Below are 22,533 nucleotides of genomic sequence, written 5' to 3'. Positions count from 1 at the left end.
GAAAAGCAATCCGCACAGGAAGTACGGATACTAAGATGTTACAGCCGCAGTAGCGCCCACTGCTTCTCTGGACTGGCAGCTGCTCTGCTACACTCGCTTCTGCCCTGGCCGAACCCGTTCAGAGGGGGCGTGTGGGCAGCAAAGTCGGTGGGCCTCATGGGAAGATTTCAGGTGGACAGACCCCCCCCAGCTGGTCCCTGCGGAAGTCCTAGGCCACGGCTGCTAATTTAAACATGCGGAGGCTTCTTGGCAAGGCTGGGATGGAAGTCAAGGATTAGAGCCCGGGAGTTAAAAATACAGTCCCTGCCATTCACTGGGAATTCCAGAGAACTCTGAAATTTTTTGAATTGCCAAATGAATGACAGAGACAGGAAGCACGTGCCAAAATAATGCGTCTGATTTTGCATCATCTTTTATTAGATGATCCTGACATTTCCCCCATTTTTTTTTTTTTTTTTTGGTTTGTTTGTTTGTTTTTTCAAGGTAGGGTTTCGCTGTAGCCCAGGGTGACCTGGAAATCACTGTAGTCTCAGGGTGGCCTTGAACTCATGGCCATCCTCCTACCCCTGCCTCCCGAATGCTGGGATTAAAGGCGTGCGTCACTACGCCTGGCTAAATTCCCCCATCTTGAACAGCTATTGGTCCTGTGTCCTAGACTACAGCTGAATTTGATGATCTGCATGACTGGAAGTTTTAGCCATAAATTTCTTGTGGTTTCCTAGGATGAGCTGTCTCATTCACATTTTTGTTATGTTAACAGTCACCTTTATTGTGTAGCCTTGATAGCTTTGGGATCCAGACTCTTGAATATTTTGCTAGTGTATATGCGCACATGTAGCTCCACTCTGACCTCCTTGCATCTTTTAATCTAACGTCTTAAATCAGCAAGGGATGACATTGCATGGGATTGGGGAAGAATAGTAAGCAGTTAATAGCATTACGAAAGCTGCTCTGGGAAGAAATCAGTTGGTTTGACAGCAAGAATGACAACTTGGGAGAGAGATTGATCACTTTTTAATTTTTTTACTTTTTGGGTTTTTTTTTTTTTTTTTTTTTTTTTGAGGTAGGGTTTCACTCTGGCCCAGGCTGACCTGGAATTCACTATGTAGTCTCAAGGCAGCCTTGAACTCATGGTGATCCTCCTACCTCAGCCTCCCAAGCACTGGGATTAAAGGTATGCGCCTCCAGGATTAATCACTTTAGATGATAAAAGATAAACTATTCATCTATCCAGGCATGTGAAGAGGTAAATTTTATCTCTAATTATTGGTTTGTTTATGAGAGAGACAAAGAGATAGATAGAGAGAATGGGCACCCCAGGGCCTCCAGCCACTGCAAACAAACTCCAGACACATGCGCTACCTTGTACATCTGGTTTATGTGGGTACTGGGGAATTGAACCTGGGTCCTTAAGCTTTGCAGGCAAGCACTTTTAACCACTGAGTTGTCTCTTCAGCCCTTTATCTCTAATTATTTATGTATCGAAACTCAAAAGCAAGTTCCTCGGGCTGGAGAGATGGCTTAGCGGTTAAGCGCTTGCCTGTGAAGCCTAAGGACGCCGGTTCGAGGCTTGGTTCCCCAGGTCCCACGTTAGCCAGATGCACAAGGGGGCGCACGCATCTGGAGTTCGTTTGCAGTGGCTGGAAGCCCTGGCGCGCTCATTCTCTCTCTCTCTCCCTCTATCTGTCTTTCTCTCTGTGTCTGTCGCTCTCAAATAAATAAATAAATAATGAACAAAAAATATTAAAATAAAATAAAACAAAACAAAAAAAGCAAGTTCCTCATATCCAAATGGACTAATACGGTTAAACAGAACAAGTGATGACCTTTAATATGAAGAGGATTGGATTAAGCCGGGTTTCTGGTTTAGACACGAGCAGTGAGCTGGGCTCCCACAGCAACGGCGGCCTGTCCTGCTACGGGGTCCCACTGCTTACGTGATGTCGGGAGGACTGCTGGAGAGGGTGTGCAGGGACGGGGGGCGGTTGCTGGGAGAAGGCAAGAACACACGCCAGGCACCAGGTTCTTGTGGTGAGAACCTTAACTGGCGAAAGTCAGAAGACATAAATGCCATCGCAGCGCAGCAGTACAAAAGGTACTACTCCTAAAATTTGAAAATCGGAGTAAAGATCCGATCTGATGGGCCATTTCCTAAGTCTTGAAACTTAAATAAGAATAGGGATGTGAGGGCGATCTGGCTGCAACGTCTGTCGCCCCATTGATCTCCAGGGTTTTTTCCGGCTGATCTGGCTGGCTGGGTGGGTGCCCCCTTCCTCCCTGGCTCCACGTGCGTCCCTCCGGAAGCTGCGTGCTCAGTGGGTGAAGACGCCGACCTTCCCCGAGTAGCCGAGGCCCGGGCTTCGGTCAAGGGTATACGAGCAGCTGCGCTCCCTGCTGCAACCTCCAAACACGCTCTCAAGAACACTTTTCTAGGAGGTTTCATTAGGTTGAAATCGGGTAATTTTTGTCTCTGAGGCACAACAGAAAATTAAAGCAACTTTGCATATTTGTATTCTAATTATAATTGGGAAGATTTTCAAACCGTAATGCAAGTCTTGGGCTATTCTTCTCACCATCTGCTACGGGGTTAGAAGTTGGCATAACATTTGTTGTCGGCTTACAATGGCTTAGGTTTACTTGGCAAGCCTTATCTGATAATTTATTAATTTCCATTTTTAACACTACTGAGCCAGTTCCCAAATTTGGACCAGTTCCCATAAAGTAAGTTGCAAAGCTACCTCATCAAGCAATGTTGGATTGAAGGTAATTGCCTTTAATGCACATATTTGTTATAATTTTTTTTTGTTTGTTTGTTTTTGTTTTTGTTTTTCGTAGTAGGGTTTCATCCTAGCTCAGGCTGACCTGGAATTCACTATGTAGTCTCAAGGTGGCCTTGAACTCACGGCGATCCTCCTACCTCTACCTCCCACATGCTGGGATTAAAGGCGTGCGCCACCACGCCTAGCTTTTTGTCCTAAAATTTTAAGAGGGTGACAACGTGGTCCAGTACACCACTTATCTACCCCTGAAACTGGGTTCGCAGGCACCATGCGGTTGTGGCATTCTTTCAAATGCCTTCTATTCTAGCACACTGTGCTGTGATCTGCTGTCATTAGAACGATTCGTGCTGGAAGAGAAATATGGCTGCCCTCCCCAGCCAGGGGGAGTCAGAGGAAGGGGCGAAAGAGGAAATTCATCAAAGGAATGAAAACAAAGAGTGTTGAGTATGATTGAGTTTTGAGCCCCAAGATGCCTTTGAATTCCTGTCTCACTGGCGTGGTTTTTGCTGCCTTGGCTGTGGTGGGTAAAGAGAATCCTTTATCCTCCGCTGACGGTGGGAGCTCTGATGTCCGACTGTGATGCAGAACTCTAACATATTGAGGACGCAGGTGGGAGGAACGAAGGGACAATGCAGTAAAAGGTAAAACACATACATTTAAAAAATATACTTTAGTTATTTATTTATTGGAAAGGGAGAGAGAGAGAGTGGGCACACCCGGCCCTCCAGCCACTGCAAACCAACTCCAAATGTGCACCTGGCTTACGTGGGTCCTGGGGAATCAAACCTGGGTCTTTTGGCTTTGCAGGCAAGTGCCTTAACCGCCAAGCCATCTCTCCAGGCCAAAGCATTTATTTTGAAGACAGGCTTTTGCCCATGTACGAGGAATTCTAAATTCTGTCAGAGTCAAGCACTTGTAGTCATTCCTATTTTTATATCTTTGTATTCTCCCAGCAATACAAAAGGCCTTCTCTGTTTCCACACGTCTTTGTTGCATGGCTTCCTTCCATAGAGTTAGTATAATAGGTCAAGAATTGAAGAATCCATCCAAATACACTGGACCTTTACCTGGGCAGTGAGAAGCTGCCAGGACCTGTTCCCCCCCCCACAAATTTTTTTTTCACATTTTATTTATTTGAGACACAGAGAGAGAAAGAAGCAGAGAGAGGAGAGAGAGAGAGAGAGAGAGAGAGAGAGAGAGAGAGAGAGAGAATGGGCACACCAGGGCCTGTAGCCACTGCAAAGGAACTCCAGACACATGCACCACCTTGTAAATCTGGCTTATGTGGGTCCCAGGGAGTTGAACCTTTTCTCTCTGCTTTTCATGGTTCTGTGGCTGGTCAGGTGTTTTTTTTTTTTTTTAATATTTTCTTTATTTATTTGAGAGAGGAAGAGAGAGAATGGGTGCACCAGGGCCTCCAGGCAGTGCAAATGAATTCCAGGCGCGTGCAACACCTTGTGCATCTGATTTGCATGGGTTCTGGGGAACAGAACCTGGATCCTTAAGCCTCACAGGGAAATGCTTTAACCGCTAAAGCTCTCTCCAGACCAGTTTCTTTTTCTTTCATTTTTAATTTGTGTATATTTATTTGAGAGAGAAAGAGGCAGATAGAGAATGGCCACACTAGGTCTCCAGGCACTGCAAATGAACTCCGTACGCATGTGCCTCCCTGTGCAGCTGGGTCCTGAGGACTCAAACCTAGGTCTTTTGGCTTTGCAGGCAAGCACCTTAACCGTTAAGCCATCTCTCCAACCCTGGTCAGGGTTTTCTATTCACAAAATGCTTTTCTTTTTTTTTTTTTGTTTGTTTGTTTGTTTTCGTTTTTGTTTTTCGAAGTAGGGTCTCACTCTAGCCCAGGGTGACCTGGAACTCACTATGGAGTCTCAGGGTGGCCTTGAACTCAAGGTGATCCTCCTGCCTCTGCCTCCTGAGTGCTGGGATCAAAGGCGTGCGCCACCACGCCCGGCTTTGCTTTTCGTTTTTATTCCTACCCTGTGCGTCATGCATCCAGCGTAAGTGTACAGTCCGTGGGTTTGAGTCAACTTGAACCAAATGTTGTCAGCCCCGTGCTTGAGGCAGGAGCCTGTCTTGTCTTCCTTGTACACACAGATAAGTGTGGTCACTTAGAAACCCTGGTCAACTGGTCATAAAACCAGTAAGTGACTTGGATCATAAGATTCTCAGAACAGACCCTCACAGTGAGGAAGCAGTGCGTTCGTTAATAGATACTTCTTCCCCTTTGTTTAATGGATACGGGTCCTAAGTCTTGGGTGACTTAAATAACGTGTCCACGTAGGTCACACAGGGTCACAGCTAGTGTTAAAGCTAAGGTTCCCGGGAGATTTCAAGACTGGTCTTTGTGGACCCTGGCAAGAGGCCACGTTGGCGGTGGGGTCACACTGTGGCGGTGCTTCTGAGGGTTTTTTTTTTGGCCAGGAGAAAGGCTCTAGGAGGCAGTGTGAACCCAGCGAAGGTGGCACCCCCAGGCTGACGGGTGGGCCAGCCCTGGAAGGTGAGAGTACTGTTTCTTTTCGTTCCAGTGATTCCCCCCCCCCCCCCAGAATCTATCCAGTGCTTGAAATGGCTTTCTGAAAGTTTGTCTTTACTGAAGAATTAACTAATCCACAAGGGGGAAAATGGTTTCACACAACAGTTTTTCCTAAGCTACTGTTTCCAGCCCAGAATCATCTCAAGGAGGTGTTAGTGTGAAAGGCAAACTCGAGGTCCCTACAAGTGATGCTGGTGGACTCTGCTGGGGTTTGAGGCCCAGAGCTGGTCTGGCCCTCAAAGGAAGGGAAAATACCAGTCCCCTTCAAACTTACCATGGGAGCCTTTCCTTCTACCTACTAGCTAAAGGGAAAACTTTTTCTTTGTCAACAAAAGTTCTTCCCCTTAGGAATTGCTATTTTTTTTTCTTTATAAACACCATGGGGCCAAGCAATGGATTCCATTTCCTTTCTTTCTGGATCTGCATGAAGATATGAGCTAAATTTACAATGTCTTCAATCTTTTTTGTACCAGTGACCTGCACATTAATGTGTTAATTTTCCTTTTTTTGGTTTTTCTGTTTGTGCCTTCATGAGTAGTATAGCTTTGGTACCTGTGAATTCAGCCCATAGTCCCTGCTAAAAATCTGGAATATACTAAGGAATTTAGATACAGAAAACGAAAGTCTCCACTAGTGAACCCATTGTGTGCATATATCACCATCCGTGGCTCAGTATCTTTCTCCTTGTTTCCTTTTCACACATAAAAATAGTCTATAATATAGATTTTCGGAGCTCTTATAGAAAGATTGAATATCTATATTTATATAAGTTTATATATTAATTTCCATGAGAGATCAGGCTTTTCAAATAGATTTTTTCGTGAAGAACGCTCAGCCAGGGAATAAGCCAGTAAGGAGGTGGGAAGTGGGGGAGTAAGGATTAATCTAGCTCCACTGTGGATCCGGGCAAAGGACACGGTCACACTGAGCAACCGGAGAAAGGAAGTGACTCAGTGACGTCAAGAGGGGCCAAGAGGAGACAGCGCAGCGGAAGGGCTTGGGAAGCGGGAGAGGAGCACAAGCCTACGTATGGCTCGAAACCACTGGAACAGTAGGAGGATTGAGTTAGTCTCAGGGTGGCCCCGAACTCACGGCAATCCTCCTTACCTCTGCTTCCGAAGTGCTGGGATTAACGGTTCTTTTTTTTTTTTATGTATAACTTTTTTATTGAGAATTTCTATACTTACAGATAATAAACCATGATAATCCCCCCCCAACTTTCCCCTTCACAGCTCCACTCTCCATCACATTCCCTCCCTCTCCATTAGTCTTCTCTTTTATTTTGATGTCATCTTATTTTCTTGCTATTATGAGGGACTTGTGAAGGTATTGCTAGGCACTGTGAGGCCGTGGATTTCGAGGCCAATTTCTGTCCAGACAGTTGCACTATAAGGAGTGGTACCCTTCCTTTGGCTCTTACATTCCTTCTGCCACCTCTTCCGCAAATGGCCGCTGAGCCTTGGAGGGTGTGATAGAGATGTTTCAGTGCTGGACACTCCTCTGTCCCTTCTTCTCAGCGCTATGCCCCCATAAGGCTCATGATCTCCCCTGCCATAGGCTTTTGATTACGTTTTCCATACCCGGCACTAAATATAGAGCTTACTGGACTGAGAAAGAGTCCATGATGTGGTTGAGAGATGTCTCTGAATGTCTTGTTCACCTTTCTCAAGATATATTGGAAATCTTGAACCAAAGCTGATGTTAGGCTAGTTGATCTGAGACCAAGCCACTGCAATGCAAGGATGTCTACTGTCAGAAGTCCAGTCATGTCTGGTGGATCCCCAAGCCTCAGTCCAAGTCTCTCCACCATGCGGCACTGGCCAGAGCTTTCTGCAGCTCTTCCCTTCGTCTCTGTCCCCCAGCTACCCAGCTGCTCCCTGCTGGCTGGCAGGTTAACCAAGCTGCTTGCGGGCTTTGCGCGCTAGGAAGAGCAGGGTCATGCGGTGTCAGGAGGCTGTGTCATGGGTCTGTCTTTGGTTGGGCACAGCAGTGGGGCCCTCATGTGTCATGTGCACCAGGTGGAAGAGTGTGGGAGTCTGGCGGGGAAGGAGAGGATGGGACCTTTGTCAGGACAGGAGCGTTCCCTGTGACATCGATGAGTGGTTCCTTAGCTGCTGAGGAGAACGGGCTCCGTGGGTGCTCAACTGGGATGGCAGGGCCACATGGGCCAGGGAGGCACTGGATGAAAGCAAACATTTGTCACCTACTCGTGAGCAGGGCTGAGGGGCGGGAGCGGTGTGATGCTTATTACCAGTCACGTTGTTGATGATGGTAATTAATAAAGTGATTAATTGTTTTCCTTCTTTTAGTCACATAGAAAAAATCACCACGTGGCAAGACCCTCGGAAGGTGATGACTCAGCCCCTGAATCACGTGAGCCTCCACCCTGCCGTCTCTTCCGCCCCGGTGCCCCAGAGGTCCATGGCAGTGCCCCAGGCAAACCTGGGTAAGTCCCGAGCTCGCTCTGACCGCAGGCTGAAGGACGAGGCGCTGGGCCAGTGGCTTGTGGCCGTCTCTGCTTGCCTGCCTCGGGGTCTCTTCACGTGCCCAGACAGGACTTCTTCCAGCCTCAGCCCTTTGTCACGGTGCTTCTGCCACCGTCTGCGACGGGGCCACCTTACGTGTGCCCTGCAGTTCTGGACTCTGCTGTTTCCGTAAACAAGTTCTCTGAAACTTCTGGACTCCTTCTGTCTTCATTCCAATGAAGGCAAGAAGGGAGTGTGTGCGTGCGTGCGTGCGTGCGTGCGTGTGGACTTTGGTTCCTCCAGCCTGCACTCAGTGACCTTGCAGCCCAAGTATGTGGAGTCTTCAGCAATAGTGTCTTACCATCTATTCCTGGTGGGAAACCAAGGGCCTTGGCAATGGCCTGTAATGGTTTAAGGGCATCAGGGACAACTGTGGCCAACAACTCACTGGAAGGTATCACATCCCTGGCACTGAACATTGTCTAGTAACAACCTATGGCTCCTGTGTGTTCCATTGTCCAAAAAAGTAGATTTCCATATGATTAATTTATATCCTCTTAGATTTTGATTAGCCCTCCCTCCGCCTTTCCTTTACTCAATCTCTTCCCCTGACCTCACTTGGACATTTTTACCCTCATTAATCTATTTTTCTTTTCTTTTTTTTTAAATTTTTATTTATTTATTTGAGAGCGACAGACACAGAGAGAAAGACAGATGGAGAGAGAGAATGGGCGCGCCAGGGCTTCCAGCCTCTGCAAACGAACTCCAGACGTGTGCGCCCCCTTGTGCATCTGGCTAACGTGGGACCTGGGGAACCGAGCCTCGAACCGGGGTCCTTAGGCTTCACAGGCAAGCGCTTAACCGCTAAGCCATCTCTCCAGCCCTATTTTTCTACTTACATATACACAATACAAAAAAACTTTGGTGTAGGGGTCATTCTAGCCCAGGCTGACCTGGAATTCACTCTGTAGTCTCAGGGTGGCCTGCAACTTGCAGTGATCCTCCTACCTCTGCCTCCCTAGCGCTGGGATTAAAGGTGTGCACCACCATGCCCAGCTTTCTTTTTCTTTTGTTTTTAATATATATTTTATTTGAGAGAGAGAGAGAGAGAGAGGGAGAGAATGGGCACACCAGGGCCTCCAGCCACTACAAACGAAGTCGAGACCAATGCAACCCCTTGTGCATCTGGCTTACATGGGGTCCTGGAGAATCGAACCATGATCCTTTGGCTTTACAGGCAGACGCCTTAACTGCTAAGCCATCGCTCCAGCCATTTTCTTAATAAACAGTCTCCATTTTAATCAATAAAAGAATTGTGAATGAAAGTTAAATGGTAGCTGGAGGTGTCCACCTAGAGCAAGACCCGACCTCAAAAAGCAGAACAAACCGGGCGCGGTGGCACACACCTTTGATCCCAGCACCAAGGAGGCGGAGCTGTGAGTTCTAGGCCGTCCTGAGATTACATAGTGAATTGCAGGTCAACCTGGGCTAGAGTGAGCTGCTACCTAAAAAGCCGAAGAGCCGGGCGTGGTGGCGCACGCCTTTAATCCCAGCACTCGGGAGGCAGAGGTAGGAGGATCGCTGTGAGTTCGAGGCCACCCTGAGACTCCATAGTGAATTCCAGTTCAGCCTGGGCCACAGTGAGACCCTACCTCGAAAAACCAAAAAACAACAACAACAAAAAAAGTAGAATTGGCTGGGGAAATGTTCCAGTGAGTGCTGTGCAAGCATGAGAACCCTAGTTCAGAACCCCAACACACACACATAAAAATGGGATATGTCTATACATGTCTATGTATACACACTGCATACATACATGCATACACACATACTGCTCAGAACGATACTTGACACATTAATAGAGTTTATTTTATCATTATGTGCTGTAGAAAGAAACACCTTACTTTATACTCTCAGGGAGGGTATTGCCTCCTGATGGAATGTACCAGTTCCTCTTCCCACATGATACTTGGTTTTTCTTACTGATTCCTTTGAAATTATTTTTTTTCCAATTTTTAACTTTTTATTGACAAGTTTCATAAATATAGACAATATAGATGGATATGGTGGCACACTTCTTTCATCCCAGCACTTGGGAGGTAGAAGTAGGAGAATAGCTGTGACCTCAAGTCCAGCCTGGAACTACAGAGTAAGTTTCAGGTCAACCTGGGCTAGAATGAGACCCTACCTTGAAAAACAAAGTGTTTAGAGGGCAATTGGTGGTCATAATGTATGAATTTAGCCAGGCAGCAGTACTCCCCTAGGGCTTATGACCGTCTCAGCCATAGGCTTTTGACTAGGTATTCAGTACCTGGCCCCTGGAACAGGCCGCAAGTCCAATCAGAGAATAGTTGGTTTCCCCATAACAGACATGCCACCATTGCACCAGTTGGTACATTCGGCCAGCTGGCCAGATGTAAAGCTTGCAGAGTCTTCTGTTGGCTAAGATGGTTGATGACTTTCTCCTCCTAAAAGCCAGGAAACACTAGAGGACCTCAGATAGTATAAAGGAGACCTTACCTAGTGGAAGCCCTGCAGCATTTTAAAATTTTTATTTATTTATTTATGAGAGAGAGAGAGGCCAATAGAGAGTGAATGGGTGTGCCAGGGCCTCCAGCCACTGCAAATGAACTCCAGACACATGTGCCACCTTGTGCATCCGGCTTACGTGGGTACTGGGGAATTGAACCTGAGTCCTTAGGCTTCCTAGGCAAGCACCTTAACCACTAAGCAATCTCTCCAGTGCAGTATTGGTTTTTAAATTTATTTTTTAGAGAAGGAGGGGAGGAGGGAGAGAGGGAAGGAGAGAATAGAAGTGCCCTGGCCTCTTGCCACTGTGAACACACTCCGAATTCGTATGCCACTTTGGGTACCTTACTTTGTGTGTCTGGTTTTGTGTGGGTACTGGGGATTTGAACCTGGGCTGTGAGGCTTTGAAAGAAAGAGTTTTAACCACTGAGCCATCTCTCTAGCCTCCAATTCTTTTTTTTTTTTTTTTTTTTTTTACTATTTATTTATTTCTTTAAGAGAGAATGGATGTGCCTTGCCACTGTCAATGATTTGTCTCTCCTTTACATGCCATTTTGTGCTTCTAGTTTTATGTGGGTACTAGAAAATTGAACCTGGGCATGAAAGCGCCTTTAACCACTAAGCCATCTCCTCAGCTCAGAAAGGATCTCCCCCCTCCCCCAGGTAGGGTTTTACTCTAGCCCAGGCTGATCTGGAATTCACCTTGTAGTCTCAAGGTGGCCTTGAACTCATGGCGATCCTCCTACCCCTGCCTCCTGAGTGCTGGGATTAAAGGTGTGCACCACCATGCCAGGCTTAGAAAGGATTCTTTTTTTTTTTTTTTTTTTAGTATTTTATTTTTTATTTATTTGACAGAAAAAGAGGGAGAGAGAGAGAGAGAATGGGCACTCCAGGGCCTCCAGCCACTGTAGACAAACTCCAGATGCACGCTCCCCCTTGTGCATCTGGCTAACGTGGGTCTTGGGAATCGAACCTTGGTTTTGGGTTTTCAAGCAAACGCCTTGACCAGAAAAGATTATTTATACAGCCAGTGCTAATGCATATAGAACAGTGGGAATGGCAAAAATACAGCCTGCTACTGAACTTACTGAGCTCAGTCTCTTGTGGGGTGTGGTCATGGTGAAGGGTGAGGGGATTGGAAGTGGCATGGGACGGAGGACTGAGCCTTCGTTCAGCGGGGAGAGGGAAGAGCGTCACTTCGGAGCCAACCCCTCTTAGGTTAGGGGTTTATTTGTTGAGTCAGTTATGTAACTTCTGAGCTCCATTTTCCTTCTCTGTCAAGTGGTGGAAATTGTAGCACGTACCAGATAGAGTTGATTGGAAACAGTCCATGCCTTGTAGCTGGTGAACAGTGAGTCCCCAAGAAAATGTATTATTGTAATTATTCTTGTGAGCTAAAGGCTTAGATTTTCCTCAGTTTTTTGGCCCCTCTATCCTCAGAGGGATGGATTTTGCTGTACCCTTTTAGAAGAAAAGCCTTGGAACTTTCAGGAACCTTCAGAAGCCCCCAACCATGTCATACTTAAGCTGGCTTTTTTTGTTTGTTTGTTTGTTTGTTTTTTCAAGGTGAGGGTCTCAGTCTAGTTCAGGCCGACCTGGAATTCACTATGTAGTCTCAACGGTGGACTTGAACTCAAGATGATCCTCCTGCCTCTGCCTCCTGAGTGCTGGGATTAAAGGCGTGCTCCACCTCACCTGGCTAATGTAGCTTTTTGTTTGTTTGTTTTGTTTTTTGAGGTAGGGTTTCTCTCCAGCCCAGGCTGACCTGGAATTCACTGTGTGGTCTCAGGCTGGCCTCACACTCACTGTAGTCCTCCTGCCACTGTTGGGATTAAAGGCGTGTGCCACCACACCGTGCTGGCTTTTGTTTCAAATTATTTATTAATTTATTTTCAAGCAGAAAGAAAGAGAGAGAGAAAATGAATGGGTATGCCAGGGCCTCTTGCCATAGCCACCGGAACCTCGGATACAGGCGCTGCTTGGTGCACGTGCCCTGCATGGATCCTGGGAACTTGAAGAGGGGCCTTAAGGAAAGGACACACCTGTAACTGCTGAGCCGTCGCTCCAGCCCCCGCTGTGGAGACAGACCTGCTCCGTAGCCCTGCTGGCCTTAGACTCTCCATCCTCCTGCCTCCACCATTGAGTCTCCCAAGCACACGGGGTCATAAGTCTCTGTCACCTGCTGGCTTATCAAGTGTGTGTTTTCATTTCGAAACTGTGACACTGTCTGGTGGTGTCCCAGAAACCAAGCTGGAGACACAGTTCTGCTCCTGTCCAGTTCTGCTCAGGGTAGTTGTGAACAGGAGACACACTGTGTGTTCCAAGCAAGAACATTCGTTTCTCCTTCAGCGCAGGGTGACACGTCTCAGTTCTCCAGTGCTGAACTCATGGGCAACATACAAGATCCCTAAAAACTTTGAAGTGTGTGTGTGTGTGTGTGTGTGTGTGTGTGTGTGTGTGTGTGTATGTGTGTGTGTATTTCTTTATTAACCCAAGAGAAAGTGACATGACATGGGATTCTTTTGCCTCTTTGGCCACAATCTTGGTGGTTGTGAAGCTTGGTGAGCCAAGCTGTGGTCAGTCCCACAGCAACAAGCTCTTTTCTGCAGCAAGGCCCTGAACGGGGCTGCCAGTATCCTCCAGACAGCACAGGATAAAGAAAGACCATAACAAGTTTACCAGACTGCCAGGCCTAACTGGTTCAGAAAGCTTTAGTAGAATGCAGCCAGTATTTTAATACTATAGGATTAAAACACACACACACACACACACACACACACACACACACACACACGCATGCACGCACACGCACGCACGGACTTTCTCCTTTGAAGATGTGCCAGCCACCGGCTCAGCATTGGTCCTTCAGGTCTGTGTCTCCGTCTGTTCTCAAATTATAAACACATGTGTGGGGTTTGTTTTTTTTTCTTTTAATTCTCGGCATGATTTTCAAGACAAGATGGAAAATCTTGTCTGTACACAGTTTGCTAACTTGGCTCATTTTCCCCTCTAGGAAATATAAAAAGACACTTAAAACCATTTTTTTTTCAAAAGCAAATAAAAGAGCTATGGGATGTGGCAGCCCAGTGTTGCTTGGAACATGTGGAACGTTCTGGTATCTTTTCTTTGTTTCCAGGTCCCACCCCACTCCCTCCCCTTTCTACTGTAGCTACTGTGTTGTTTTGTTTTGTTTTCCTGCTCTGGGATCCTGCTGTATATATATATTTTTAAGGTGAGGTCTCACTCGAGCCCAGGCTGACCTGGGCTAAAAGTTAATAGTCATCATAGTTAGGCCTAAGGGAGATGAACAGTTTCTTCTGTTTTCTCTCCAATATGGTTATGTTCAATTTATGTGGGCCAAAAGGTTGGAATAGACAACCCAAAGGAAGAAAATTAAAAACACTTGATCCCTTGAACTTTTTGTGGAGGGAGAGGAAGATACGGTGTTGGGGGGAGAGGCCCAGGGCCTGACGGAGACACGGGCAGGTCCAGGAATGCCTGGCCTTCTGCAGCCGTGCCCGCCCGTAACAGACAAGCTATTGACTCGGTGCTCAGTGCTGCGTCTCCTGTGCTGTGGCCGGGGTGCCACGGTGGCAGGTGAAACATAAAGCTTTAGAACTCAGCGTCCTGCTTCTTGCCCTTCAAAGAAACCATCCTGGGTGGCTGCTGCGCGGGGAGGCGCTGGCGAGGCCCCACCTCTGGGAGTCCTGTGTCAGGAGTCCTGAGGTGCTGCCGGGGAGGTTTGCCACCTTTGGGGTTTCAAAGTGTCCTTCAGCCAGGCGCGGGACCCTCCGCAGAGCTGTGTTTGCCAGCGCGGTGGCTTGAGAGGGCCCTTCCGATGAAAGGTCACAGGCCTACTCAGACATCCAGCCTTTAACTTACCCCAAAAGATTTTGAAAGACTTTTTTTTGTTGACAATTTCTATAATTATAGACAATAAACCATAATAATTCCCTCCTCTTTCCCACGTTCCCCTTCACAGGCCCTCCCTCCATCATGTCCCCTCCCTCAATTAGTCTCTTTTATTTTTATTTTATTTTTGAGGCAGGGTCTCGCTCTAGCTCAAGCTGACCCGGAATTCACTCTATAGTCTCAGGGTGGCCTCGAACTCAAGGCGATCCTCCTACCTCTGCCTCCCAAGTGCTGGGATTAAAGGCCTGCTCCACCAACCCCGGCTCTCTTTTATTTTGATGTCATCACTTTTCCTCTTGTTATGAGGGTTTTGTGTAGGTATTGTCGGGCCATTTGTGTGTGGAGGAGTGCATTGTAAGCAGTCCTACCCGTCCTTTGGCTCGTACATTCTTCCCACCACCTCTTCCGCAGTGGACCCTGAGCCTTGGAAGGCGTGATAGAGATGTCTCTGTGCTGAGCACTGTGGTCACTTCTCAGCACCGTGGTGCCTTCCGAGTCCTCCCAGTGGTCACTGCCTTCTGGAAAAAGAAGCTTCTCTGTGCTCACCACATTTTGGCTGGGCTACTTGTCCATGACACATGTACATGTGTGTGTGACTTTATCACTTGGTATTAGTGTGCACATGAGTATTGTAAAAGGGAATGAATCCCCAGGCCAGTTTTCAGGGTGTTATGACCTAATTCATAGCTAGCCACCATCAAAAACGAGGGAACAGATAATGCTTAGAATCCAGATTATTGAAGCGTCTTGTTGGAGTTCTTTGGATAAACATAAAAGTCCACTTCCCACTAAGCTTGCTGAGGGTCATGCCTGCTGCTACCCTTGCCCCTGGAAAAAAGCCACGACCCTTCAGAGGACGAAGAGATGACCACCACCACCCCCCAGGAGGAATGTGTCCCCTTTAGGATGGGGACAGCTGGGGTGACTTGTGTTTTCATGCTTTCTTTGTCGCTACACGTGTATGTGTGTGTGTTTGCCTTCGATAACATCTAATCTCTTTACCAAGATGCACACCTCCGTTGGGAGTTTCTGAAGTAACTTGGTAGTTTTAGTCACATCAGCTGTCTGGCTGCAGCCCTCAGCCCCGAGCCTGTGCCCAGCTAACGCTGGCATTGTGATTCCCGGTGACTGGCTCTTCATGCACTTGCTCCAGGTTGACAAGCATTGAGTGAGACCTTGACGCCAGGCTTTGATCTGTGCTTCGGGCCTCCGCTGATGTTGTCCACCCCCACCTCAGCCTGTGTGCACCCGTCGCCTTCCCCACCCCAGTATCAGCTGGTTGATTTCTGGTTCCTCTCTAGAAGTCTAAATTTATTCCCCGGGGTTCTGCAGTTGTTGGTGGCCAGGGACAGCTGTCCGGCCATGCTTTACTCTGAGTAATTTTCCATGGTGCAACCAGCAGAATAAGAAAATAATACCAAACAAGAAGCCAGGAAAACAAAAACCTTGATACTCCTCTTGCCTAGGGTGCTAAAGGGAAAATACCAGCCCATCTTCCTGGCTTAAGAAAAAAAAATGAGAATTGCAAGTATTTGAGCCAGCAAGATTCCAAGAATGCATCCTCTCTATTATATAATTGGTATTTGGTCACTATAGAAAATGCTATGAGAAAGAGGATGAGGGAGAGACAGAAAGAAGAGAAGAGGAGAGAGAGACAGAGACAGAGAGAGGGAGAGAGCAAGAATACATAAGACTAAAAAGCCATTGTAATCAAGGCCAGCCTGAGTGTACATAGTGAATTCCAAGACAGCCTAGGCTACAGCGAAACCCTAACTCAAAAAAAAAAAAAACAAAAAAACAAAAAACATGGGCTGGAGAGATGGCTTAGTGGTTAAGCACTTGCCTTTGAAGCCTAAGGACCCCAGTTCAAGGCTCGATTCCCCAGGACCCACGTAAGCCAGATGCACAAGGGGGCGCACGCGTCTGGAGTTCCTTTGCAGTGGCTGGAGGCCCTGGCGTGCCCATTCTCTCTCTATATCTGCCTCTTTATCTCTCTGTCTGTCGCTCTCAAATAAATAAATAAAAATAAAGAATAAATTAAAATTAAAACAAACCAAAAAAAAGAAAAACCCAAAGCAACAACAGAAGAAAGCTGCTTTAGGGGTCTGGGGAGGTGGCTCAAGTCTGAGTCCCCGGGTGCTGTGGTCACCTTCACGTGGTGGGACAGGGCGTCCATCAGGGCTGGTTGCCGGGAGGAAGGGTCCGTTTGCTTTGCACAGTCTTCAGGGGAGGCAGATGGAAAGAGCCGCAGGAGAGCGAGGAGCTCAGGCAGCGCCGGAAGCCCCAAGGACACCCTCCTCCAGCAGGGATCCACCCCCCCACCTGCCGCGAGCCAGCCCAGAACCGAGCCCGGGTGCATGAGACCCCACACCTAGTTCAATCCCCAGGCCCCCAGGACAGCAGGAGGCCACAGGAGGTGGGTTTCTGCGATCCCAGCACGCTGAAGGCAAGCTTCGAGGTGGAGGCCGAACTTTCTGAGGCTGCAAGCCAGCAGCCAAGAGTCAGAGACAGGAGCTCCTCAAGTGAGGTGAAGGGCCAGGGGCTCCCCCAAAGGCGTTCTTTCACCTCCACCCATGCGCCGTGGCAGGTGGCACCCACATTCTCTCGTTGCCCAAACAAATAAATTCAATCTCCTTCTGGCAGCTTATTTATTTATTTATTTATTTATTTTATTTTTATTTTTTACAGTGGTGGAGATTGAACCCAAGGCTAGGCAAGCACTCTATCACTGACCAACACCTCAGAAGATTTCTTGCTTTCTTGAGACTCTGCAGCCCAAGCCAGCCTCAATCTTCCCAGTAGTTGGGGATGTAGGCTTAAGTGTCACCATTAAATTATGACTTCCATAATTTATTTAACCAATTCATCATTTTCAGTACAGTGGAGTGAACCCTAGGCCTTAAGCATGCCAGACCCGTCACTGTACCACAGAGCCACACCCCTAGCCCTTACTTAACCCATTCTTTGTTTGTTTGTTTCGGGGTAGGGTCTCACTCTAGCCCAGGGCTACCTGGAATTTGCTATGTAGTCTCAGGGTGGCCTCAAACTTACGGTGATCCTCCTGCCTCTGCCTCCCGAGTGCTTTAGTTAACCCATTCTTTTGTGAGAGACATGCATGTTGAGTCTACTTTTTGCCACTTTAAATGCTGTTATGCATTTTTGTGCCTCCTTTTAGTTCATTTTTCCCGTTTCTGTGGATGTTTATTTGTGGGTATAGTCTTTAAAAAATCCATTAAAAATAGAGTTTTGACATAGTTTGATTCTATCAAATTAAGCGAGGGGAATTGTCTGAAGATCCTCTACTGGGGGAGGAGTCTGCTTAGGGTGCCATTTCCTTTTTAAAAATAAAACACTTCAGATCGCCACCCACGTGTGCTTTGCACCAAGTGCCTAGCTTTCCTGCTGGCTGCTTTTGACCGTATATATCCATGTGTTCTTGACTAAGCCATACCTGGAAGTTTTATGAGAACTTGTCACGCATTTCATTCCATAGTACTTCCATCCTTTTTATTTCTTTATTTCTTTTTGCTTTTTTTGAGGAAGGGTCTCACTCCAGTCCAGGCTGACCTGGAACGCACTGCATATGTAGCGCTAGGCTGGCCTTGAACTCCTAGTGATCCTCCCAAGTACTGGGTAAATGTGTATATATATATACATACACACACACACACACACACACACACACACACACACACACACACACACAGTTTATTTACTTACTTGGGGGGGGGCAGAGAGAATGGGCACACCAGGGCCTCTAGCCACTGCAAATGAACTCCAGATGCATGTGCCCCCTTGTGCTTACGTGGGACCTGGGGAATCAAACCTGGGTCCTTAGACTTTGCAGGCAAGCGCCTTAACCACTAAGTGGTCTGTGTGCTGGGATTTGGAAGGAGTGCACCACCATGCCAGTCTCCTGCTTTTAAAATTGCATTTCTCAGATACTAGTGAAGGTTGAGTTGTGAGTTTTGAATGGTGCCAATATTTAAATATTTGCAACTGGAAAGAATAAAGTAGAGAGAGGAGGAAAGAACAGGAGGGAAGGGGGAGGGAGAGAATACCGGTGGTTTGGTCCTGGCTCACAGTGCCTTCCTGTAGCTGCTTCACATCTCACACTTCAAATATCAAGAAAAATATTCTTCCAATTCCAGCGCTATCCACCATGGCAAATGCCTGAATTAACTAGAGAGCTGCATTTCTTCCCAAATGGAATTGGCACCCTTCGTATTCACAAACCAGTGCCCAGGACAACTCCCTTCTGAAGACTTCTGCATGCTGTGCCTACGTCCTTTATGTTGCTCTCTGTCATTACTGCTCCAGCCATCCCACCTGCAGATGCCCCTCCAGGCCTCTGAGCCCCCCCCCTCCCCAGCGTGTGCTGGCCCTCGCCTTTTGTGGCTGGTCCACAATATACTTTTCCTGTAATCTGAGGGTATCTCGGTCTAAACTGCAGAACGGCTTCTTCCGCACGTTCATGTTTTCTGTTTTCATTTCCATTGTCTACACTTCCCTACTTGCCATTTCACTCTTCCTCCCATCAAGAAGGCCAAAGTGGCCAGGCGTGGTGGCACACGCCTTTAATCCCAGCACTTGGGTGGCAGAGGTAGGAAGATCACTGAGAGTTCGAGGCCAGCCTGAGGCTCCATAGTGATTCCAAGTCAGCCTGGGCTAGAGTGAGACCCTGCCTTGAGAAAAACCAACCAACCAAACAAACAAACAAAAAAAGAGGGGCCAGAGTGGGGGTGATGCCTTTCTCAACAAGTCTCTAACATCCACCAAACCCTGGTGCCTCAGTTTCCACCTATGAAAATCTGAAACTTCCTGTTCTGGGTGTCTTGTAGTCAGTAGCTGCTTTCCAGAGAATTATTTCATCTAAAAGACCTAGCTAACGAGTCCTGAGCTCTTTGCCTTGCTGTGCTGGCCTTATTTATTTACTGTGTGTGTGTGTGTGTGTGTGTGTGTGTGTGTGTGTGTGTGTGTGCTTGTGGCATATATGGTCTGATATATGTGGTATACGTCTGCTGTTTGCACATGGGTGTACGGATGCACACGCCCCTTGAGCATGTGTCTGGAGTCCAGAGGAGAATGCCAGGTGTCCCTGGTCCCTCACCCATCCGTTCGTGTCCTTGAGATGGAGTCTCGGCAATGATCCTGGAGATTGCCATCTTCACAAGCCCCAGCGATTCTCTGTCCTCTGCATCCCCACAGGATGGGGATTATAGATGTGCTTGGTTTTGTCTTTTAAAAAAAGTCACTTTTTATTTTGAATTCATCTTAAATTTCAGAAAAGTTTCAACTGCAGTACCACACACCACTTTATAGATTGTTTGCCCTCATCTACCTCTGTTAATTGTTTTGTTTTTATCCAAGGTTAGGGTCTCACTCTAGCACAGGCTGGCCTCAAACTCATAGCAATCCTCCTACCTCTGCCTTCTCAGCGATGGGCTTAAAGGTGTGCGCCACCATGCCTGGCTGATCATTGTTTATAGTTTGCTCGCAAAGTAATATATAACTGGGGCTGGCGTGATGGCTCCGTAGCTGAGGTGTTTGCCTGCAAAGGCAGGTTTGATTCCCCAGCACGCATGTAAAGCCGGGTGCACAAAGCCGTGCATGTGTCCGGAGCTTGTTTGTAGCAGCCAAAGGCCCTGGCGTGCCCATTCATTCTCTCTTCCCCTGCCTCTCTCTGTGCTTGCAAATAACATGATATAATATCTATATTGGGGGAGATGACTCAGCAGTTAAAGGTGCTTGCTTGCAAAGCCTGCCGGCCCCTGTTTGATTTTCCCAGTAACCACATAAAGCCATAGTCACAAAGTGGTGCATTGCGCTTGGAGTTTGTTTGCCATGGCAAGAGGCCCTGGCATGTCCGTACTCTCTTTCTCTGCCTTGCTATCAAATAAATAAATAAATAAAAATTGCTCCTCCCACTTTTTTGGTGGAGACAGGATCTTATCGAGTGACGTCCTTATTCTCTACAGTAGCTGATGTGTACAGGTGTGTAGCATCATACACAGTGCTAGAAACACTTGTTTCCTGAACCATTTGTGTGTGTGCATGCATGTGTGTCTGTGTTGTGCTGGGCATTAAACCCAGACCCTCACACATTCTAGGTCACTGTTCTACCACTGAGCAACAATCCTAGACCTTTTCTGAGTTATTGAAGACACTATCTTACCCTAAATAGTTTCTCTGGGCTCTTTTAAATAATTTATTTGAGAGAGAGAAAGACAGGGGGAGAGAGAGAGAGAGAGAGAGAGAGAGAGAGAGAGAGGGGAAATGGGCATGACAGGACCTCCAGCCCCTGTAAACGAACTCCAGATGCATGCACCACCTTGTACATCTGTCCTGGGGAATCCAACCAATGTCCTTTGGCTTTGCAGGCAGACACCTTAACCTCTAAGCCATCTCTCCAGCCCTCTCTGGGCTCTTTTAACAAGAGTGAAATCAATGCGTGTCCAGCTTCAGGTGTCAGTTCATTCAAAGGGGCAGCTCACATGCTGTTCGGGAGAAGCATGCATTGAGACCTAAGCAGGAACTCGCCAAACTCACCTGGGCACTGTGTCTAGGGGACAGTGAGTACCCTCCGGCCATGAACAACAGGAATCTTCCAGAGAGGTTTTCTCCTTGCTGTGCACCACGCTATGGCCTGGTCTGGTTGGTGAAGATGACAAACAACAATTCAATTCGAGGATAAAACTTGGAAAATCTACAGCCAGCGTCCGTCTGTTGCGTACCTCATGTGGTTTCTGTTGTTAGGATCAGAACCATCTTTGGCACACCTCCACAGCCCAGTTCAGAGCTGCAGGCCTTTGTTTTGTTTTGCTCGGGACAGAGTCGCCCACATGTTTGAAAGCAGGCATGGCTTTTGTTTCTGCGACCTTCCCCTGCCAAGGTCTTACTCTTTTTCCCCCCACACTTGATCCTGAGAGGATCAAGTTGAACGGCATTAATCCCACGAAGCCACTATTTCCTTCAGGCAGCTTCCGAGTGGATCCCAAAATTCTCCCCGTGTCTGGATCTTTTCAGAATGTTCTAGTTGAGCACAGTGGGTGATATAACCTGGCCGCCTCCCATAGTGTCCAAGCGCCACGCTGGACGGTGGTTTCCAGCTTCTGACCTGAGGCCGACACAGACCCTGCCCCCTTCCCTTGCTTCCTCTTGGCTCCTGGCCACATGGACCATACTAATGTTTGCAAAAATATCTTTTTTTGTTTGTTTGCTTTTCGAGGTAGAGCCTAACTGTAGTCCAGGCTGACCTGGAATTCACTACGTAGTCTCAGGGTAGCTTTGAACTCATGGCAATCATCCTACCTCTGCCTCCCGGGTGCTGGGTTTAAAGGCGTGCGCCACCACGCCCAGCTCAGGGTAAAAATGTTTCCATTTTTGTATTTGTCCCTTGTCCAAAAATATTCCCACCCTGACCTCCACATTTTGTTGATTTTTTTAAAATTTTATTTATTTGAGAGAGATAAAGAAGGAGGGGAGAGAGAGAATGGGTGCACCAGGGCCTCCAGCCACTGCAAAGGGCAAATGCATGCACCACCTTGTGTATCTGGCTAACATGGGTCCTGGGGACTCAAGCCTCCAACTGGGGTTCTTAGGCTTCATAGGCAAGCGCTTAACCGCTAAGTCATCTCTCCAGCCCCTTGTCTTTTCAATGTAGGGTTTCACTGTAGCCCAGGCTGACCTGGAATTCATTATGTAGTCTCAGTATGGCTTCGAACTCACAGCAATCCTCCTACCTCGGTCTCCCGAGTGCTAGGATTAAAATCGCCTGCCATCACACCTGGCCAGATATATACTTTTTTTACTTGTAATGTTTACTTAGAATATACATATAGATTTTATCATTTGCTGATTTTGGAACCTCTTTCCTTACAAGGTCTCTGAAACATGTCCCCGCTGCCCCCCCCCCCCCCCCCCCCGTTTTTGTTTTTCAAAAGTACGGTCTCGCTCTCTCCCAGGCTGACCTGGAATTCACTATGGAGTCTCAGGGTGGCCTCGAACTCACAGCGATCCTCCTACCTCTGCCTCCCGAGTGCTGAGATTAAAGGCGTGCGCCACCACACCCAGCTGAAACATGGTTTTTAAAGTATGAAAGCAAGTTAGAACATTATTAGAAGTTTTAGAAAATTTCCGACAAACTAAGTGTTGAGTACTTCTGAATCAAAGCATAAATCGCCGGGCGTGGTGGCGCACGCCTTTAATCCCAGCACTTGGGAGGCAGAGGTAGGAGGATTGCTGTGAGTTCGAAGCCACCCTGAAACTCCATAGTGAATTCCAGGTCAGCCTGGGCTAG

At 47.5% G+C, this 22,533-nt stretch overlaps 1 protein-coding gene across 2 annotated transcripts in view; it reads left to right on the top strand.

Annotated features, from left to right (window-relative positions):
* The window catches only part of Wwtr1 (WW domain containing transcription regulator 1), a 132,912-nt gene that overhangs the window by 79,909 nt on the left and 30,470 nt on the right, over positions 1-22,533 (top strand). For both annotated transcript variants that reach the window (XM_045131091.1, XM_045131092.1), the window contains exon 3: positions 7,638-7,774. In XM_045131091.1, coding sequence (XP_044987026.1) covers positions 7,638-7,774 — 137 coding nt within the window. The remainder of the gene's footprint in view (positions 1-7,637; positions 7,775-22,533) is intronic.

Source organism: Jaculus jaculus, chromosome 12 (genome assembly GCF_020740685.1).
Source record: "Jaculus jaculus isolate mJacJac1 chromosome 12, mJacJac1.mat.Y.cur, whole genome shotgun sequence".
NCBI lineage: Eukaryota > Metazoa > Chordata > Mammalia > Rodentia > Dipodidae > Jaculus > Jaculus jaculus.
This window is presented reverse-complemented; position numbering and strand designations above follow the sequence as displayed.